Below are 18,622 nucleotides of genomic sequence, written 5' to 3'. Positions count from 1 at the left end.
CCGGTGCTGAGAACACCCTCTAACACCCAGTGCAAAGCAAGAGTTAAAACAGCAGGGAAAAAAGGAACAAAAAGGAGTAAAAAGCCCTTCAAGATAGCTTGTGCTGAGTGACCTTGAAGAGACCTCAGAATTCCCTGAAAGCTGCCCCGGCCAAGATAACTGAACAGCAACCTAGCTGCAGCTACAATGGTGAGGGGAAAACTAAAAAGAGAGGGGCCCACCTCCAGGTTACCAGGCACCTGGGCTGGACCCATGCTTGCACTTGGTGTGGTGGAGGCGTGGCCCCACGAATGAGTGAGGGCTCTGCCAACTTTTCCCAGATCTTCTTTCAGAAATAATTAAGATTGAGGATTAAGCCTAATTTCTCTGTCACCAGCCAGGAGCAAAGGCCTTGTGTTACAATTAAAGTCCAATGAGGTATACTCTAGGTCTGAGGTCACTGTCACTGAGACACGTGCCCCAGCCTGACTATGGATAAGTTCCTTGGGGCAAATCCTTATTGTATGCACTGATGATGTTGATGTATTAATGCACAGCTTTGTAAACTTTTGCCTCCAAGTCCTGATGGGAAGTGCTGCACTTAGGGCTGTTATTAGAGAGGCACAAGGAAACTGTGACGTGGGCTGTAGCTAATACCCTGGCCATTCAATCTGGCCACTGACAACCCTCGGACTGACATATAATGCAACCCCCTACAGACATGAGACATCCGGACCAAAAAAAAAAAAAAAAAAAATCAGTTCTGCTCCTGAGAAGCTTTTGTTACTTGTGTGGATAGTCATCAGAAAAGCCCCTGTGCTGAGAGTGGAAAACAGCCAACAAACAGACCGGTCTTACCAGCTGACTGCAGAGGCTGAAGCCTTGTCTGCTCCAGAGCAAAGAGATGTGCAACTGACCACCTCCTGGATCTAAGAGAGGTCAGTCCATGGAGATTCACACACTGTCCTAGACTGGGCCTACACGCATGGACTGCCGCTGTCATCAGAAAATGCCAGACGGCACAGGAAAGCTGACCTGCCTACAAGACCCTGGTTAAGGCTAAAACCTTCTCAGGGACAGATTCCTGAGCCAACAGGCTGGGATGTTCTCGGCAGGTAAATCATATCGGGGCTTTTTGTCCTATACAGAGGCTTCCACTGGATCTTGAATGGACTCTTCACACTCTTTATCACCCCAAGACATAGAGGTAATTGGGCACTTCAATGGACAGGTTTAAATGGGTGATGAGAGGCGACAAGACAACCCCAGCCTGAACCATGCATCTCAGACAAGCAGTCTGGGGTCTCAATGTAGCAGTTCCCTGCAAGGGCATTTCTTATTTGTGCCATATGTTTGGTCAAACTGTCTGTAAAATGTGTTTCTTTGGTGTAGAATTGTTCCTGACAAAAGATCTGGGTTCCACAAAGGCACTGACCAGAGCCCATGAAAGGAGGCCAAGCCTACAGCTCCCCCACAGAGAGGTGGGAGTGTCCCTCGCCCCTCGACTAGGGGTGTGGCCAAGGTGCACTGCAGATGCAGGAAGCCCTCTGCTGGGTGACAGGGGACTGGAGGCCACACATTGAAATGATCATACACTGGACCCCCACTAACAAGCAGCATGTTTTGGCTTTGGTGGACACCGGAGCAGAATCCACCCTGATGTATGATAACCCAAATAGGTTTAAAGGGCCACTAACAGCCATTGATGGGTATGGGGGTGGGGCTGTCAGGATGCGCCAAATCAAACTAGTGCTGCAGATTGGAAGGCTACCCCCAAAGGCCTACCAAGTATACCTAGCCCTGATACCAGAATACATTCTGGGAAGAGATACCTTGTTGGGGCTGGAGCTGCAGACCTCCGGTGAGTTCCACCTGCAAGTGAGAGCCATAAAAACTGTAGTACAAGGTAATGCTAAATGGTCCCCTGTGCAGTTGGACTCCCCAGCCTGAATCATGACCCTTAAGCAGTACCGCCTCCCTGGAGGGCATCAAGAAATCACGGTGGCCGTGCAGGAGAGCTACACCCAGTGGGGATTCTGAGACAGGCCAAGAGCTCCTTCCTTCAGTAGTCCTGTCTGGCCAATGCGCAAGCTGGACTGATGACAATAGACTGCTGGGAATTGAATAAGGTGACTCCCCCGTTGTTTGCAGCTGTATACAACATCACACAGATGATGGGGCAAATGGGGGAGGCATTGGGCACTTACCACTTGGCTAATGCTTTCTTTAGCATCTCTCTACACTCAGATGGCCAGGAACAGTTTGCCTTCAGCTGGGAGGTGAGACAGTGGACTTTGACCGTGCTCCTACAAGGGTACCTGCATATCCCCACCATGTGCCATGGCATGGTTGCCACTGACCTCAAGCAGTGGAATCCCCCTGCTGAGGTGGCCATATTCCACTACGTTGATGATGTCACGCTGACCTCTGACTTCTTTGCGTCTTTGCAGACTGCAGCTGGTAAGGTAGTCACGCACCTCCAGTCACAGGGATGTGCAGTGAATGAGGAAAAACGCAAGGGCCTGGTTTATTGGTCAAGTACTTGAGTGGTATGTGGTTGGGTAAGACACAAAGGATGCCTGAACTGCTGACAGATAAGGTCCAAGTCTACCCCTGCCCAGAGACTAAGGCAAATACAGGCTTTAGGAGTGTTCATGCAGGGTCAGCCATGCAAATTGTACATAGCCTGTTACCCTAAGGGACATGAATGGGGCCTGTGGCAATGGCAAAGCAACAAGAGAGTGCCACTGGGATTTTGGTCCCAGTTGTGGCGAGGAGCGGAAGAGAGGTACTGCGTGTTGGAGAAACAGTCATGTGCAGTGCATAATGCCCTGCTGCAAGTGGAAGCAAGTCCTTATAAACGGCCAAGTTCCCCTTCGCTGGGAGTGTCAGAATGGGACTAATACCTCTTGTCCTCTCAGTGTGATGGGCTGGACCCCCGAAAACAGTGTGGTAGAACCCTGCTAGTTGCTGGCAATAGTTAGTTAGGGAAGCAAAAGCAAAGCCTATGGGCAGGGGCATACCTATCGCCTAAGGGGTGGCTTTGGACATGTGGCTTGCATGGGTGGCTGTAACTGCCCTACAACTGGATGAGGCACTGCACCTGGGGGCAGCTGTACATCGCTGCTAATATTTACACCACCCTCCCCAGTGTTCCCAGCAACTGGCAAACTGTAATGGCCCAGCACAGATACCAGTGCACATCACAGTGGTTTTGCTCCTTGTCCCTGTTCTCGCCCCAGGCCACCACTATAGATGTGGAGTGGCAGGTAGAGGTGCTAGCCAGACACACCACAGCTGCACTTAACACCACCAGGTGGGCTATCACCCTTCTGAATGGGGAGACTCAACAAATACAGAAAGTCATCCTTCAGAGTAGGATGGCCCTTGACATCCTGCCACCCAGGGTGGCACCTGTGCCATGATAAGAACTTAATGTTGCATGTATAGCCCTGGTGCCTCTAAGAAAGTGTCTTTGGCTCTGCAGGACTTAAAGCAACACCATACTTCTATCAAACATGATGCCGCTGACCCTGTCTCCAGCTGGCTGCAATCCCTTCCATCTGCCTGGCAGACAAGCTTCTGGGTGATATTGGGACTCTTATTACTGTCTTTTCCTGTGTTGTAGGTTATACTGAGTATGTGGTCTGGTTTTGCAATGCTCCTCTGCAAACCAAGTCCAAGGGCTGTCGCGGAAGAGGTGGCGGTAAGATTGTAAGGGCATTAGGAGGGTATGCAGTGGTGGACTGTAGGGTAATGCTGTTCAGCTATACGCATCCCCTCCCTAATGGAGTCAGTTTTGCTCTTCCCCGAAGCATGCTGGCGATGAATTTGGGATAGACTCCGGCTAAAGGTACAAGGCCGGGAATGGCGTGACTGGGACAGCGGCCAAGGCCAAAGAATGCCTTAGCGACAAGGAAACCATCTGGGCCTGGACATAAAGTCCCTGGGAACACTGACTGCCCAAGAACATGGGAGAAAACAATGAGCCTCGGTCCCAGCTGGAATGGTGTGTAAGCTTGGGTCCCTTGCTAGGTGGTTGCAGAAAGTACTCCAGCCGGCCGCCACTGGAGCAGCTGCTTGCCCGTGTCAGTAAGTTTCCCTGAATAAACTCACGAATCTGGAAATGGCTACGTGTCAGTTCTTCGAATTATCTGCCAGGACGCACAGTGAGGGTGTTTCCTTGCTCGGGCTGTCCCCCCAACAGGGAGCTGTCCTCTGGACTTGGGGGCCGGTGATAATGAACCTCCCAGGTCGAATAAACCTGCAATGGTGATGGAAGCAGCAGCTGTGCCGGCACCAGAAGAGGTGGAGATAAGGTGACTCAGGTGGCATCGGCAGAGCGTAACGGCCGGACCCCAGACAGAGTCAGGAGCCAGCTGAGAGGAGCAGCTGAGGGTGGAGCCCACCAAGTGACATCACTGCACAGTTACTGGTTGACAAGAGTGAACACTGGTTTGTGGGTCCCCTTAACATGTTGGGACCCCATGCGAGGATACCCCTCCAAACCTCGCCCTATGCATATCCTTGTTACATTCAAATTGTTACTGCAGATAGTCTTTCTGTGTTTTCTGTCTGACTGTTGCAATGTTATGGAACTCAATGAAGAGTGTCACCGGCGGGAACTGCCCCTTCAGCCTCAGTGCTTTTTCCTCTTAACAGCAGTTTGCAGTTGCTTTCTCTTTACAAGAGTAGTTAATATAGCCGCTTCACTTACAAGCAGTTAACCCTCTTATATTTCACCTGTTCTCATCATTTCAATCTCAGCTAATTTTCTAAGATGGGACTCAGCCTTCCTAGGTGATTCTGACGTACCCTAACGTGAACTAGGGAGATCCTGGGGGGCACAAATGGTTAAGCACTCTACTGTTTGGTGGTTCAAACCCACCCAGAGTACCTTGGAAGGTGATGTTTCCAGGTCACAGCCTTGAAAACACTATCGAGCAGTTCCACCCTGCGGGTGTAGACACACCGTGAGTTGCAATCGACTTGACAGCAACTTTTTCTTTTCCTTTAATGTTACACTTTAAGACACCTAGGGTGCTTTTGAGAAATATTAAGGCCCAGCCTTAGCCTCAGATATCTGGGTACAGATGGCCTGGGGGTGTGGCCTAAGTATACGGTTTTTATTTTTCTTTTTAGCAATAACAACTGCTTTCATTTTATGAGCACCACTACACGTGCCGGGCATGGTGCTAGTTGTTTTACATGAATTATTTCTGAACTTTTCACCTAATCTCACCCATTCAAATGGAGGCCTAGGTACTCAATTTTCAAGTTTTTTTCCTCCCCCCAGCAATAGACCCATTTTTACAGGGTCATTATTATTATTTTTTTATTGTACTTTAGACAGTTTGGAAACCCTGATGGCATAGTGGTTAGGAGCTATGGCTGCTAACCAAAAGGTCGACGGTTTGAATCCACCAGGTACTCCTTGGAAACCCTATGGGGCAGTTCTACTCTGTCCTATACGATCACTATGACTTGAAAGCAACTTGATGGCAACAGGTTTTTTAAGACAGTTTACAGAACTAGCTTCTCATTGAACAGTTAGTACACATATTGTTCTATGACATTGGTTAACAACCCCACGACATGTCAACACTCTCCCTTCTTGACCTTGGGTTCCCTATTACCAGCCTTCCTGTCCCCTCCCACCTTCTTAGCCTTGCCCCTGGGCTGCTGTGCCCCTTTAGACTCACTTTGTTTTATGGGCCTGTCCAATCTTTGGCTGAACGGTGAACCTCAGCAGTAACTTCATTACTGAGCTATACGGGTGTCCAGGGGCCATACTCTCAAGGTTTTTCAGTCTGTCAGGTCAGGAAGTTTGGTCTTTTTTATGAGTTAGAATTTTGTTGTAGATTTTTCTCCAGCTCTGTCCGGGACCCTCTACTGTGATCCCTGTCAGAGCAGTCAGTGGTGGTTGCTGGGCACTATCTAATTGTACTGGGTTCAGACTGGTGGAGGCCACAGTAGTTGTGATCCATTACTCCTTTGGACTAATCTTTCCCTTGTATGTTTAGTTTTCTTCATTCTCCCTTGCTCCCAAAGGGGTGAGACAAGTGGAGTATCTTAGATGGCCACACAAGGCTTTTAAGAACCCGGACACTACTCACCAAAATAGAATGTAGAACGTTTTCCTTATAAACCGTCATGCCAATTGAACTAGACGTCCCCCGAGACCATGGTCCCCACGGCCCTAGCATAGGTATTTTTCAAAGTGCTCCAGAAGATTCTAACGTGCAGAAAGGGCTGTGACTCACTGCTCTGGTACACCTGTGCACACACCTTGGAAGGGCGGGTGCTCGGCCCTGGACATCACACCTCTGAAGGTACTTCCCACGAGTCCCGCCTTTAATTCTCCATCTCTGGAAAACCTAGTCAAACACACCAGCAAGGGCTAAGAAGCGACACTTGTCTTGTTTTATTTTTCAGGATTTCCAGAACCAGAGTTTCTATAGGACAAATAAAAAAATAGAAAAGTATGACACTCTTAAAAGGCAACTATCACAAACTCAGAAAAGGGGCTTCTAGGCCTGGAGAAAACGCGGAAGCGTCCCGGCCTTGGCACGCTGGTCCGCAGTGTCTGTGGAACAACAGGAATGAACATGTGTCCCCAGGTCTCGAGACCTGCGTCCCCCAGCGCAGCGTGAAGCGAGGAGGCTGTCCCACCCCACTAACTCGCCCAGTCCTGGACCCGGAAGGAAGCTGTCCCACCCCACTAGCTTGCCCAGTCCTGGACCCGGAAGGAGGCTGTCCCACCCCACTAGCTTGCCCAGTCCTGGAACCGGAAGCAGTCACTTGCTATCTTCCACACCGTGTTGCTGGGGGAGGCCTGGGCTGTCAGGATGAAGTTCTGGTTGAAGTCCCGCTGTTTGTTGCCCTCAAACTTCACTGTCCCACAGATCACAACAAGGACTGTGGTCTGGCTTGGGGTGGCTTCACCGTGAACGGGCTGGCAGTCTACCACGTTAATTTGGAACTCACTGGAAGGCAGCATTTCAAAAAACTCACTCAAGGATTCTTGTCCTGAAACCGCGTTTCCGTTCCACACGAGGGTGGCTGTGCCCATGTAGAGCCGGGACAACAGACGCCTGCGCTTGTCCATGGTGCTGTAGTAGATGTTGACAAACTCCTCTGCGGCTCGGCATGCCTGATCCACGTAGGTCTTAAAATCCACCAATGACATTTCTGGTTCTGCCGGAGGAGGCCTCTGCCAGGATGTTTCCTCCACCTCAGGAGCCAGGAGCTAGACGACAAGAGGGTTGAAGAGAACCCATTTTAGCAAATGCTAAAATCTGAGGTTTCCTAACAATGGAATCCCCCCTTCTTGGTGGCTGACAACTGTGTTATCAGCAAGACATAAAAGCTCAAAATACATGCACTGCAGAGATGGAACTAGGCTCGAATTCTAGGAATGCAAAATCTTAATAAACATCAGTTTGCTAATTTCTAAAGGGGAGTATCACCACTGTGGCGTAACGGTAATAAGAGAATTAAATGAAATAGTGTACATCAAATGCTTGGTAAAAAGCCTGAAAAATGGTAGCTATTATTACAATTTTAAAAATCTCACATAACTTTGAAAGGCCAGTTTCTCCTCAAAGCATGGAATAGGTGTGACTGCCCCTAGAGAAAAACGAAAATTGTTTATTCTGGGTAAAAACAGAGTATCACGTGGGAGGGTACAATGGTCATTGGCTCAGTTAAGTCCAGCCCATCACACAGCATGTGCTTGCCAGCTGGTGAGTCTAGGAGAGAGAAGTCAGGTTTCTTAAAAGTCTTAGAGAGCAAATGCCACAAGGACAAGACTGCAGCAGTGGCCACAATCCTCATGATAAACCATAAGAAGCAGACCTTGAGGCTGACAGGGAATCAGTAGGTAGGACACCTAATTTATGTGATCATTAATACCCGCCAGAAGCCCTGATAGCGCAGTAGTTAAAGCTATCGACTGCTAACCAAAAGGTCAGTGGTTTGAAACCACCAGGGGTTCCCTGAGAGAAAGATGTGGCAGTCTGCTTTCGTATATTTACAGCCTTGGAAACCCTATGGGATTGCTATGACTGGGAATCGTCTTCATGGCAGTAGGTTTGGCTTGGTTTTTGGAAAATACCCACTAGATAAGTCCTATGGAGTCACAACGGAAAGACAAGTTAGACTCGACAAAGTTCTATGGCCTAAAATGGAACAAACAGAATTTCAACTGTATCTGAAATGACACATTTCTTTTAAAATAATGAAAAAAGTTTTGAAATATAAACATTAATGTTTACTTTTTTAAGTGCAGAGGTACTATTACAGTTCTGTTTTTATTTGCATAATTAAAATGTTTCACTAAAACAACAACAAAAAAACCTGAAGTGGACAACGTAGCTAAATATTAGATGTGTCTAGATTTACAAACTAAGTGTTAAATAACTTTTTTCATCTAGGTTTTTTAAGATCTTCTAGTAAAAGATCTTAAAAAAAAAAAAAAAAATCAGGGGCGGGACCAAGATGGCAGAGTGATCAGATGCTTCCTGTGAACCCTCTTACAACAAAGACCTGAAAAACAAACGAAAAGATTACATTTATGACAAGCTAGGAACCCTAAACATCAAAGGCAAAAGTGAGAAAATGAGGGGCACGGGGAAGGAGAGATGGTTCAGGAGCGGAGAGGAGTTGCTGGACCTGAATCGCCGGGAACCCTCAGGCACCATTCCCAGGAGTGGCTGTGGCGGGCTGGTAGTAGCCCTCAGCCGCAGTTTCCTCAGGGAAAAACATTCAGCTGCACAGCCTACTCACAGCTGCGGAACCAGAGAAGAATGGCGCTCTCAGCAAAAGCTAAGTGTCTGCGTGTACCTTACCACGCCCCCCTCCCCGAAGCCTGCTTCGGTGGCTGTTGATTTCCCTGGGCCTGAGATAGGTCCTGCTGTACCACCTGAGCCATTTTCCCAGCCTTGGAGAAGGAATAAATTCACAATTGGGGAAAAGATAATCTGCCAGCTCCATTAACCTGGGGAGCTTAGGACACAAGCGGCTCCTGTCCAGGCATAAACGGTCCGTGGACTGGGAATACCTTTCCCCCTTGCATGGACCTGTGTAGGCCTATTTCAGGAAAATAGGCCCTTGTTGGCAGACCGTAACTGTTTTCAGCTGTGCTGTGGAGAGATAGGTGTTTGATGTTTGACACTGCTTTGCCTGTTCAACAGGGTCCTCACCTACCCACATCAGGAGCCTAAGGACTGGTGGCTCTACTCAGGTCACCTATCCACCTGCGACTGGGGTCCAAGGATAACTGGTACCTCCCTCCCAGTCCTTACAACCAAAAGCACTAGGTGCCCAAGGTCCATCTGCAGAATCCACCCACCTGTGTGCTCTAGGGAACAGAGATGTGCTTTCCAAATGGACCCTCAGGGGATGGTTCTGAGCCCCCTACCTTGTTCAGAGCATGAACCCATGCTGCAACCAGATACTGGTACCTACACCAATCACTCTTGTCCCTGCTAAGGCTGTAGGACAGAGCCTGTACCACACACTTCATGACTAACTACCTGGACACCTGAGCAAAATCCACACAAGAAAAGTGAATGGACTCCTAGGCTGATATGCCGGATAACAGCTCCAGCCATCTGGTGACAGGGTGTTAGAGCTTCAAAGGCAAAAAAATCAAGCTAGCTCACTCAGTCAAGCTATTTGGGCATGTCAAAACAAAACAAAGCAAGAAGCCACAATACAGTAAGCAAACATAAGATAAACTAATAACTTTGGGTTTTTTAATATAATAATTTATAGATAGCTTGGAAACAAGAATCAATATCAAGCATATAAAGAAGCACACCGTGATTGCTTCAACAAGCTCCCAAAATAAAGAAGGAAACTTCTGGAAAGAGAGATATTCCTGGAATTACCAGAGGTAGAATACAAAAGATTAATATACAGAACTCTTCAAGACATCAGGAAGATCAGGCAATATGCAGAACAAGCCAAGAAACACACAGATAAAGCAATTGAAGAAATTAGAAAGGTTATTCAAGAACATAATGAAAAATTTAATAAGCAGCACGAATCCATAGAGAAACAGCAATCAGAAATGCAGAAGATTAACAATAAAATTACAAAATTAGATAACTTAATACAAAGTCAGATGAGCAAAATTGAGGAAGTGGAAGGCAGAATTTATGATATTGAAAATAAAGCACTTGCCACCAATATACTTTAAGAAAAATCAGATAAAAGAATTAAAAAACAAGAAGAAACCCTAAGAATCACGTGGAACTCTAGCAAGAGAAACAACCTACGAGTGACTGGAGTACCAGCACAGGGAGGGGTAACAGAAAAGAAAGAGAGAATTGTTGAAGATTTGTTGTCAGAAAACTTCCCTGACATCATGAAAGATGAAAAGATATCTATCCAAAATGCTCATCGAACTCCACATAAGGTAGATTTTAAAAGAAAGTCACCGAGACATATCAAACTTGCCAAAATCAAAGATAAAGAGAAAATTTGAGAACAGCTAGGGATAAGATAAAAGTCACCAACAAAGGAGTCAGTAAGAATAAGCCTGGACTACTCAGCAGAAACCATGCAGGCAAGAATGCAGTAGGATGACTTATATAAAGCACTGAAAGAAAAAAAACTGCCAGCCAAGAATCATATATCCAGCAAAACTGTCTCTCAAATATGAAGGTGAAATTAGGACACTTCCAGATAAACAGAAGTCCAGGGAATTCGTAAAAACCAAACCAAAACTACAAAAAATACTAAGGAGAGTTCTCTGGTTAGAAAACCAATAATATCAGATATCCATCCAAGCCTAGAACACAGGACAGAGCAATCAGATTTCAACCGAGACAGGGAAATCACAAAAATAGATCAAGATTAAAAAAACGCTCAAAACAGGGAAACAGCAAAATCATTATGTAAAAGAAGACAACCACGAAACAATAAAGAGGGACTAAGAAATGTAGTCATACATCTTTCATATGGAGAGGAAAACAAGGCAATACAAAGAAATAAAGGTTAGGTTTAAATTTAGAAAAATAGAGGAGTAAATACTAACGTAACCACAAGGAGACTAACAATCCTACTCATCAAAATAAAATACAAGAAAAAAACGGAAACTGAGAAGAAAAAAAATAAACTATAATGAATAAAAGGAAAAAAATACATAAACATAAGCTACTTAGCACAAAAAATTAAGTGGGAAAAAGAAACTGTCGACAACACACACACACAAGACATCAAAATGACAGGACTAAATTCATACCTATCCATAATTACACTGAATGTAAATGGAGTAAATACACCAATAGAAAGAAAGAGAGTGGTAGAATGGATTAAAAAAACACGATCCGTCTATGTACTGCCTACGAGAAACACACCTTAGACTTAGAGACAAAACAAAAACCTAAAACTCGAAGAATGGAAAAAATATATCAAGCAAACAACAATCAAAAAAGTGCAGGAGTGGCAATATTAATTTCTGACAAAATAGACTCGAAAGTTAAATCCACCACAAAGAACAAAGAACACTATATAATGGTTAAAAGGACAATATACCACGGGGATATGACCACATTAAATATTTATGCACCCAAAGACAGGGCTGCAAGATACATAAAACTAAGCATTGGAAAGTAAGATAGCTCCAAAATTACAGTCGGAGACTTCAACACACCACTTTCGGTGAAGGAAAGGACATCCAGAAAGAAGCTCAATAAAGACAGGGAAGATCTAAATGCCACGATCAACCAACTTCACCTTATAAACATAAACAGAACACTCCACCCAACAGCAGCCAAGTATAGTTTCTTTTCCAGTGCACATGTAACAATCTCTAGAATAGACCACATATTAGGTCATAAAACAAGCCTTAGCAGAATCCAAAACATTAAAATACTGCAAAGCATCTTCTCTGACCAGAAGACCATGAAAGTAGAAATCAGGAACAGAAAATGCAGGGAAAAGAAGTCAAACACTTGGAAACTGAATGATACCCTGCTCAAAAATGACTGGATTACAGAAGACATTAAGTATGAAATAAAGAAATTCATAAAATCCAATGAGAATGAAAACACTTTCAGTCAGAACCTCTGAGACAGTGTGCAAGCAGTGCTCAGAGCTCATTTTCTATCAATAAATGCACACATCCAAAAAGAAGCGCCAAAATCAAAGAATTATCCCTACAACTTGGAACAAATAGAGAGCAACAAAAGAAACCCTCAGGCATCAGAAGAGAGCAAATAATAAAAATTAGAGCAGAATTAAATAGAGAACAGAACAACAATTCAAAGAGTTAATAAGACCAAAAGCTGGTTCTTTGAAAAAATTAAGAAAATTAATAAACCACTGGCCAAACTGAGAAAAGAAAAACAGGAGAGGGAGTAAATAACTCAAATAAAAAAATGAAATGGGCAATATTAGGCCCAACTGAAATTAAAAGAATCATATCGGATTACTATGAAAAACTGTATTCTAACAAATCTGACAACCTATAAGAAATGGATTAACTTCTACAAACTACCTACCTAAACTAACACAAACAGAGACAGAACGACTAAATAAACCCATAACAAGAAAAGAGATTGAAAAGATAATCAAAAAACTCTCAACAAAAAGAGTCCTGGCCAGGAAGGCTTCACTGCAGAGTTCTATCAAACTTTCAGAGAAGAGTTAACACCACTACTGCTAAATGTATTTCAGAGCATAGAAAAGGATGGAATACTACCAAACTCATTCTATGAAGCCAGCATTTCCCTGATTCCAAAGCTAGGTAAAGACGCCACAAAAAAAGAAAATTACAGACCTATATCCCTCATGAACTCAGATGCAAAATTTCTCAACAAAATTCTAGCCAATAGAATTCAACAACATATCAAAAAAAAAAAATTCACCATGAACAAGTGAGATTCATACCAGGTATGCAGGGATGGTTCACATTAGAAAAACAATTACTGTAATCTATCATATAAATAAAAAACAAGAACCACATGATTTTATCGACTGATGCAGAAAAGGCATTTGACAAAGTTCAACACCCATTCATGATAAAAACTCTCAGCAAGACAGGAATAGAAGAAAAATACCTCAACATAATAGAAGGCAATTATACAAAGCCAACACCCAACATCGTCGTAAATGAAGAGAGTCTAAAAGCATTCCCCTGGAAAACTGGAACCAGACTAGGATGTCCTTTATCACCACTCTTATTCAACATTGTACTGGAGGTCCTAGCCAGAACAATTAGGTTAGATAAAGAAACAAAGGGCATCCAAATTGGTAAGGAAGAAGTGAAAGTATCTCTATTTGCAGATGACAAGACCTCACACACAGAATACCCTGAAGAATCCTCAAAAATCTACTGAAACTAAGAGTTCTGCAGAGTATCAGGGTACAAGATAAACATACAAAAATCAGTTTGATTCCTCTACACCAACAAAAAGAACATTGAAGAGGACATCACCAAATCAATACCACTTACAGTAGCCCCCAAAAAGATAACATACTTAGGAATAAATCTTACCAAAAGATGTAAAAGACCTATACAAAGAAAACTACAAAACACTACTGCAAGAAACCAAGAGACCTATATAAGTGGAAAAATATACCTTGCTTGTGGCTAAGAAGACTTAACATTGTAAAAATGTCTATTCTACCCAAAGCCGTCTATAGATACAACGCAATTCCGATCCAAATTCCAACGACATTTTTTAATGAGATGGAGAAACAAATCACCAAATTCTTATGGAAGGGAAAGAGGCCCTGGATAAGGAAAGCATTACTGAAAAAGAACAAACTGGGAGGCCTCACTCTACTTGATTTTAGAACCTATTATAACACCACAGTAATCAAAACAGCCTGGTACTGGTACAACAACAGATACACAGACCAATGGAAAAGAACTGAGAATCTAGACATAACTCCATCCACACATGAAAAAAAAAAAAATTTTTTTTTTTATGAGCAGCTGATATTTGCAAAAGCCCAAAGTCAGTTAAATGGGGGAAAAAACAGTCAGTTTAACAACTGGTGCTGGCGTAACTGGAAATCCATCTGCAAAAAAGTCAAACAAGACCCATACCTCACACCATGCACAAAAACTAACTACAAATGGATCAAAGACCTAAATATATAATCTAAAACAATAAAGATCATGGAAGAAAAAATAAGGACAACACCAGGAGCCCTAACACATAGCATAAACAGCATGCGAAACATTACTAACAATGCAGAAGAGAAACTAGATAACCGGGAGCTCCTAAAAATCAAACACCAAAACAGTAAAAAGATTACCTAAAGACTGGGAAAAAGTTTTTAGCTATGACATTTCTGACCAGTGTCTAATCTCTAAAATCTACATGATACTGCAAAAACAACTACATAAAGACAAATAGCCCCATTCAAAAATGGGCAAAGGATATGAACAGGCACTTCACTGAAGAAGACATTCCGGTAGCTAACAGATACATGAGGAAATGCTCATGATCATTAGCCATTAGAGAAATGCAAATCAAAACTACAATGACATTCCATCTCATTCCAATAACGGTGGCGTTAATCCAAAAACACAAAATAATAAATGTTGGAGCGGCTGTGGAGAGACTGCAACACTTATACACTGCTGGTGGAAATGTCAAATGGTACCACCACTTTGGAAATCGATTTGGCACTTCCTTCGATTTTTAAAAAGCTAGAAATAGAACTGCCATAAGATCCAGCAATCCCACTCCTTGGAATATATCCTAGAGAAATAAGACCCTTTACACGAACAGATATATGCAACTCGTGTTTACTGCAGCACTGTTTACAACAGCAAAAAGATGGACGCAACCAAGGTGTCCATCAACAGATGAATGGATAAATTATGGTATATTCACAGAATGGAATACTATGCATCGATAAAGAACAGTGAGGAAGCTGTGAAACATTTTGTAACGTGGTGGAACCTGGAAGGCATTATGCTGAGTGAAATTAGTCGGTTGCAAAACGACCAATTTTATGAAACCACTATTATAAGAACTCAAAAAATAGTTTAAACAGAGAAGAAAATATTCTTTGATTATTATGAGAGCGGGGAGGGAGGGAGGGAGAGGGGTTTTCACCAATCAGATAGTAGGTAAGAACTATTTTAGGCGAAGGGAAAAACAACACACAATACAGGAGAGGTCAGCACAACCGGACTTAACCGAAAGCGAGAAGTCTCTGAATAAACTGAATGCTTCGAAGGCCAGCGCAGCAGGGGTGCGGGTTTGGGGACCATGGGTTCAGGGGACATCTAACTCAACTGGCATAATAAAATCTATTAAGAAAATGTTCTGATCCCACTTTAGAGCACGGCTTCTGGGATCTTAAATCTTAGTAAGTAGCCATCTAAGATGCATCAATTGGTCTCAACCCACCTGCAGCAAAGGAGAATGGAGAACACTAAGGATACAAGGTCATTAATTGTGAGTCCAAGAGACAGACAGGGCCACATAAACCAGAGACTACCTCAGCCTGAGACCAGAAGAACTAGATGGTGCCTAACTACAACTGATGACTGCCCTGACAGGGAACACAACAGAGAACCCCTGAGGGAGCAGGAGGAGAGCATGGGGATGCAGACCCCAAATTCCGCAAAATGACCAGACTTAATGGTCGAACTGAGACTAGAAGGACCCCAGAGGTCATGGTTCCCAGACTTTCTGTTAGCCCAAGACAGGAACCATTCCCAAAGCCAGCTCTTCAGACAGAGATTGGGCTGGACGATGGGACAGAAAATGATATTGGTGAAGAGTGAGCTCCTTGGATCAAGTAAACCCAAACAAGCAGACACAGGAAACTGTAGGGAGCTCTTGTCTGGAGAAGAAAGGAGAGGGCAGAGGGGGGCAGATGCTGGCTGAATGGACACAAAAATAGAGAGCGGAGGGAAAGAGTGTGCTGTGTCAATAAAACCCCAAAAAACCAAACCCAGTGCTATCAAGTCGATTCCGACTCATAGCGACCCTATAGGACAGAGTAGAACTGCCCCACAGAGGGGTTTTCAAGGAGCGCCTGGCAGATTCGAACTGCCAACCCTTTGGTTAGCAGCCATAGCACTTAACCACTACGCCACCAGGGTTTCGCTGTGTCAATACAGAAGTGGAAACAGGAGTACACAGCAAGGTTACATAAGTTTTTATATGAGATATTGACTTGTTTTTAAACTTTCACTTAAAAAAAAAAATCTTAGCCTAGACCTTTTGTTGAGAACATGAATTCAGACTACAAGCCTCTAAAATCATGAGGCAATAAATTTCTGTTCTTATAAGCACCGCCCCCCAAAAAACCTTCTGACTCATGGCAACCGTGTACAGGACGGAACAGAATTGCCCTGTAGGGTTTCAAAGGCCGTGAATCTTTATAGAAGCAGACTGCCACATCTTTCTCCCATGGAGCAGCTAACAGGTTTGAACCGTTAAGCTTTCACTTAGCAGCTAAGTGCGTGAGCACCGTGCCACTAGAGCCTGCTGTAATCATCAGCTAACAAAACAGATGACAGATTCCACATGGGGTGGAGAAAGAGACCTGGTCAGGTAGATTTAAAGGCTGGGAAAGGCACTGGCATCTGCCTCTAGTAAAGACCTGTGAAGAGCTGGGGGTGGGGGGTGGGGGGTGGGGGGTGGGGGGTGGGGGGTGGGGGGTGGGGGGTGGGGGGTGGGGGGTGGGGGAGCAGCCCTAGACATAAGAGTTGGGTCTTCCACAGACACTGGTCTTTCCACTTCCTCCACGGACCTCGATACCAGACATCAGTGCGCACTTACTCTGGGCTAGGTACTGTGATAGGGCTTTACACGCCTTACCTTCACTTAAGCATCACCATGCTGGATGAAAGGAGCCATGGTGGCACAGGGGTTAAGCACTCAGCTGCTAAACTTAAGGTTAGTGGTTTGAACTCATCTGCCTCTGCACGGGAGAAACCTGTTGCAGTCTTCTGTAAAGATTTACAGCCTTGGAAACCCCACCCGGCAGCTCTGCTCCGTCCTGGAGCGTTGCCAGCAGCTGGATAATGAATGGGTGAGGAGGACATTACACAACAGCTTTATAAATCAGAAAACAACAGTCTGGAACAAGATCACAACAGTAAGTAGATGCCTGATTTACCGTTCATAAAAACGTCTGTGGACCTTGAAAAATTTCAAAAGACTGCTGGCCTTTTATTTGCTCAAAGTTCCCTGCATTTTTTAACTAAAGCTGAATTTGTCTACTTGAGCTTAGCTCCAGGACAAGTGGTTTGAAAATTCCTTTCTGGAAACTCAGATTTCTCTTTCTGGAAGGCCCGACCATTACAAGGTCCACATTCCTCCTCATCCTGATGTCCCGTCAGTCCTCCATCGTCTCAATTCCATTGTCTCCGGACCTTCTCTTCAGTTGAGCCCCTGTTCCCCCACCTCTGCTTCCACTCACAATCATGTCCCCTCTCCCAATAAACGACCACGTCTCTTCGCTACGTTAATACAGAGCAATAATGAGACTGTGGAAAGTGGGATAAATGAAAATCTGTGAATACCGCCTCCTTTTCTCTGGGCTCCACATCACCGAATGCTGAGTGAGAAGATGCAACAGTTACACAGTTCTTCTGAGGCCTCAGAGCTGCTCCTCTACATGGCTCTCTCCTGCTCACTGCAATGCAAACTTACCGAGAGTTTCTCTCTGAACGCATGCTCTTCCTCCCGCACACGCAGAAACCTAACGCAGGCCTGCACTGATACCTCCTGATTTAGCGACAAAACCCGCGGGTTTCCCTTGACAGTGAAGCAAGGCTCGGGAATGCCCGTGTTCCTCTCCCTGTCTCTCGTGAATCGCTCCGCGTCCGCGCGTGGTCCCCAATGTACCAGATGGGGTCGGCGACCTACCTGTGCAGACCACATCCCGGGTCAGCGCGGGCGGAGAGGGTCTCCGCCTCCCTCGCCAGCGCGGGTCGGGGTGCGACTCAGCGACCCCCAGTGAGCGTGGGCGGGGAGTGGGGGCGGGTAGGCGTCCGGGGTGGGCGGTGGGCGTCCCCGGGGGCCGGCGGGGCAGGGGCAGTGGGCGTCCCGGGGGGGCGGGGCCGTCTCCGGTGGGCGGGGGGAGTCCCCGTGGGGCGGGGGCGTCTCCGGTGCGCGGGGGGCGGTAGGAGTCCCCAGGGGCGACGGGGCGGGGACAGGGGGCGTCGCGGACTGCAGGTCTACCGAGAGGCCCGGCACCTGAAGGTCACGGGTGGGACTGCCGAGGCTCTCAGCTCCCCCATGGCTCACCTGTGGGGGGCGCGGGAAGAGCCGCCCTCTTTTCCTCCAGCGGGGCTCACTCAGCTGGATCGCCGGGGCCCTAGGCGGCGGCGGCGACTGGCGGCCGGAGGCGCCCCCGGCGGCTCCCGGTGCAGATTCCCACTGGAGGCCCGCCTTGCGTGACCGGCAGCTGAGTGAACCAATGGGAAGGCGAGTCGGAAGGTAGCCCCGCCTAGGTGTGGCGGGAAGAGAGCCGCGGTTTCCGGGCGGGGGAGGGTCCAGGCAACGGCAGCGCTCGAGCTTTCATTGGTCCAACCGGGTCACAGACTCCGGTCCAAATAGTTAGGTGAGATATCGTTGATTGGATAAAGTTTCCAGGCCCCGCCCCCGGAGCCGAGGCCGCCCACTTGTGATGCTCTGCCGGAGAGGTTCAT

The 18,622-nt window shown here is 45.8% G+C and overlaps 1 protein-coding gene across 4 annotated transcripts; it reads right to left on the bottom strand.

Annotated features, from left to right (window-relative positions):
• Positions 1-6,380: 6,380 nt before the first annotated feature.
• NXT1 (nuclear transport factor 2 like export factor 1) lies at positions 6,381-18,362 on the bottom strand. Of its 4 annotated transcripts, XM_049869747.1 has the most exons (4): positions 18,219-18,362; positions 17,622-17,837; positions 7,561-7,608; positions 6,381-7,228 (listed from the first exon to the last, which is right to left on the bottom strand). In XM_049869747.1, the coding sequence occupies exon 4, from the start codon at positions 7,166-7,168 to the stop codon at positions 6,746-6,748; it is 423 nt and encodes a 140-aa protein (XP_049725704.1). In that variant the 5' UTR covers positions 7,169-7,228; positions 7,561-7,608; positions 17,622-17,837; positions 18,219-18,362; the 3' UTR covers positions 6,381-6,745. The 4 variants fall into 4 exon arrangements, with proteins under 4 accessions (XP_049725704.1, XP_049725705.1, XP_049725703.1 ...); XM_049869748.1 differs by lacking the exon at positions 17,622-17,837; XM_049869746.1 differs by lacking the exon at positions 17,622-17,837 and having other exon boundaries at positions 7,556-7,608; positions 18,219-18,308.
• Between the last annotated feature and the right edge of the window lie 260 nt (positions 18,363-18,622).

The sequence above is a fragment of the Elephas maximus genome, chromosome 25 (genome assembly GCF_024166365.1).
Source record: "Elephas maximus indicus isolate mEleMax1 chromosome 25, mEleMax1 primary haplotype, whole genome shotgun sequence".
NCBI lineage: Eukaryota > Metazoa > Chordata > Mammalia > Proboscidea > Elephantidae > Elephas > Elephas maximus.
The sequence above is the reverse complement of the archived record's forward strand: the minus strand, read 5'-3'. Positions and strand labels throughout refer to the sequence as shown.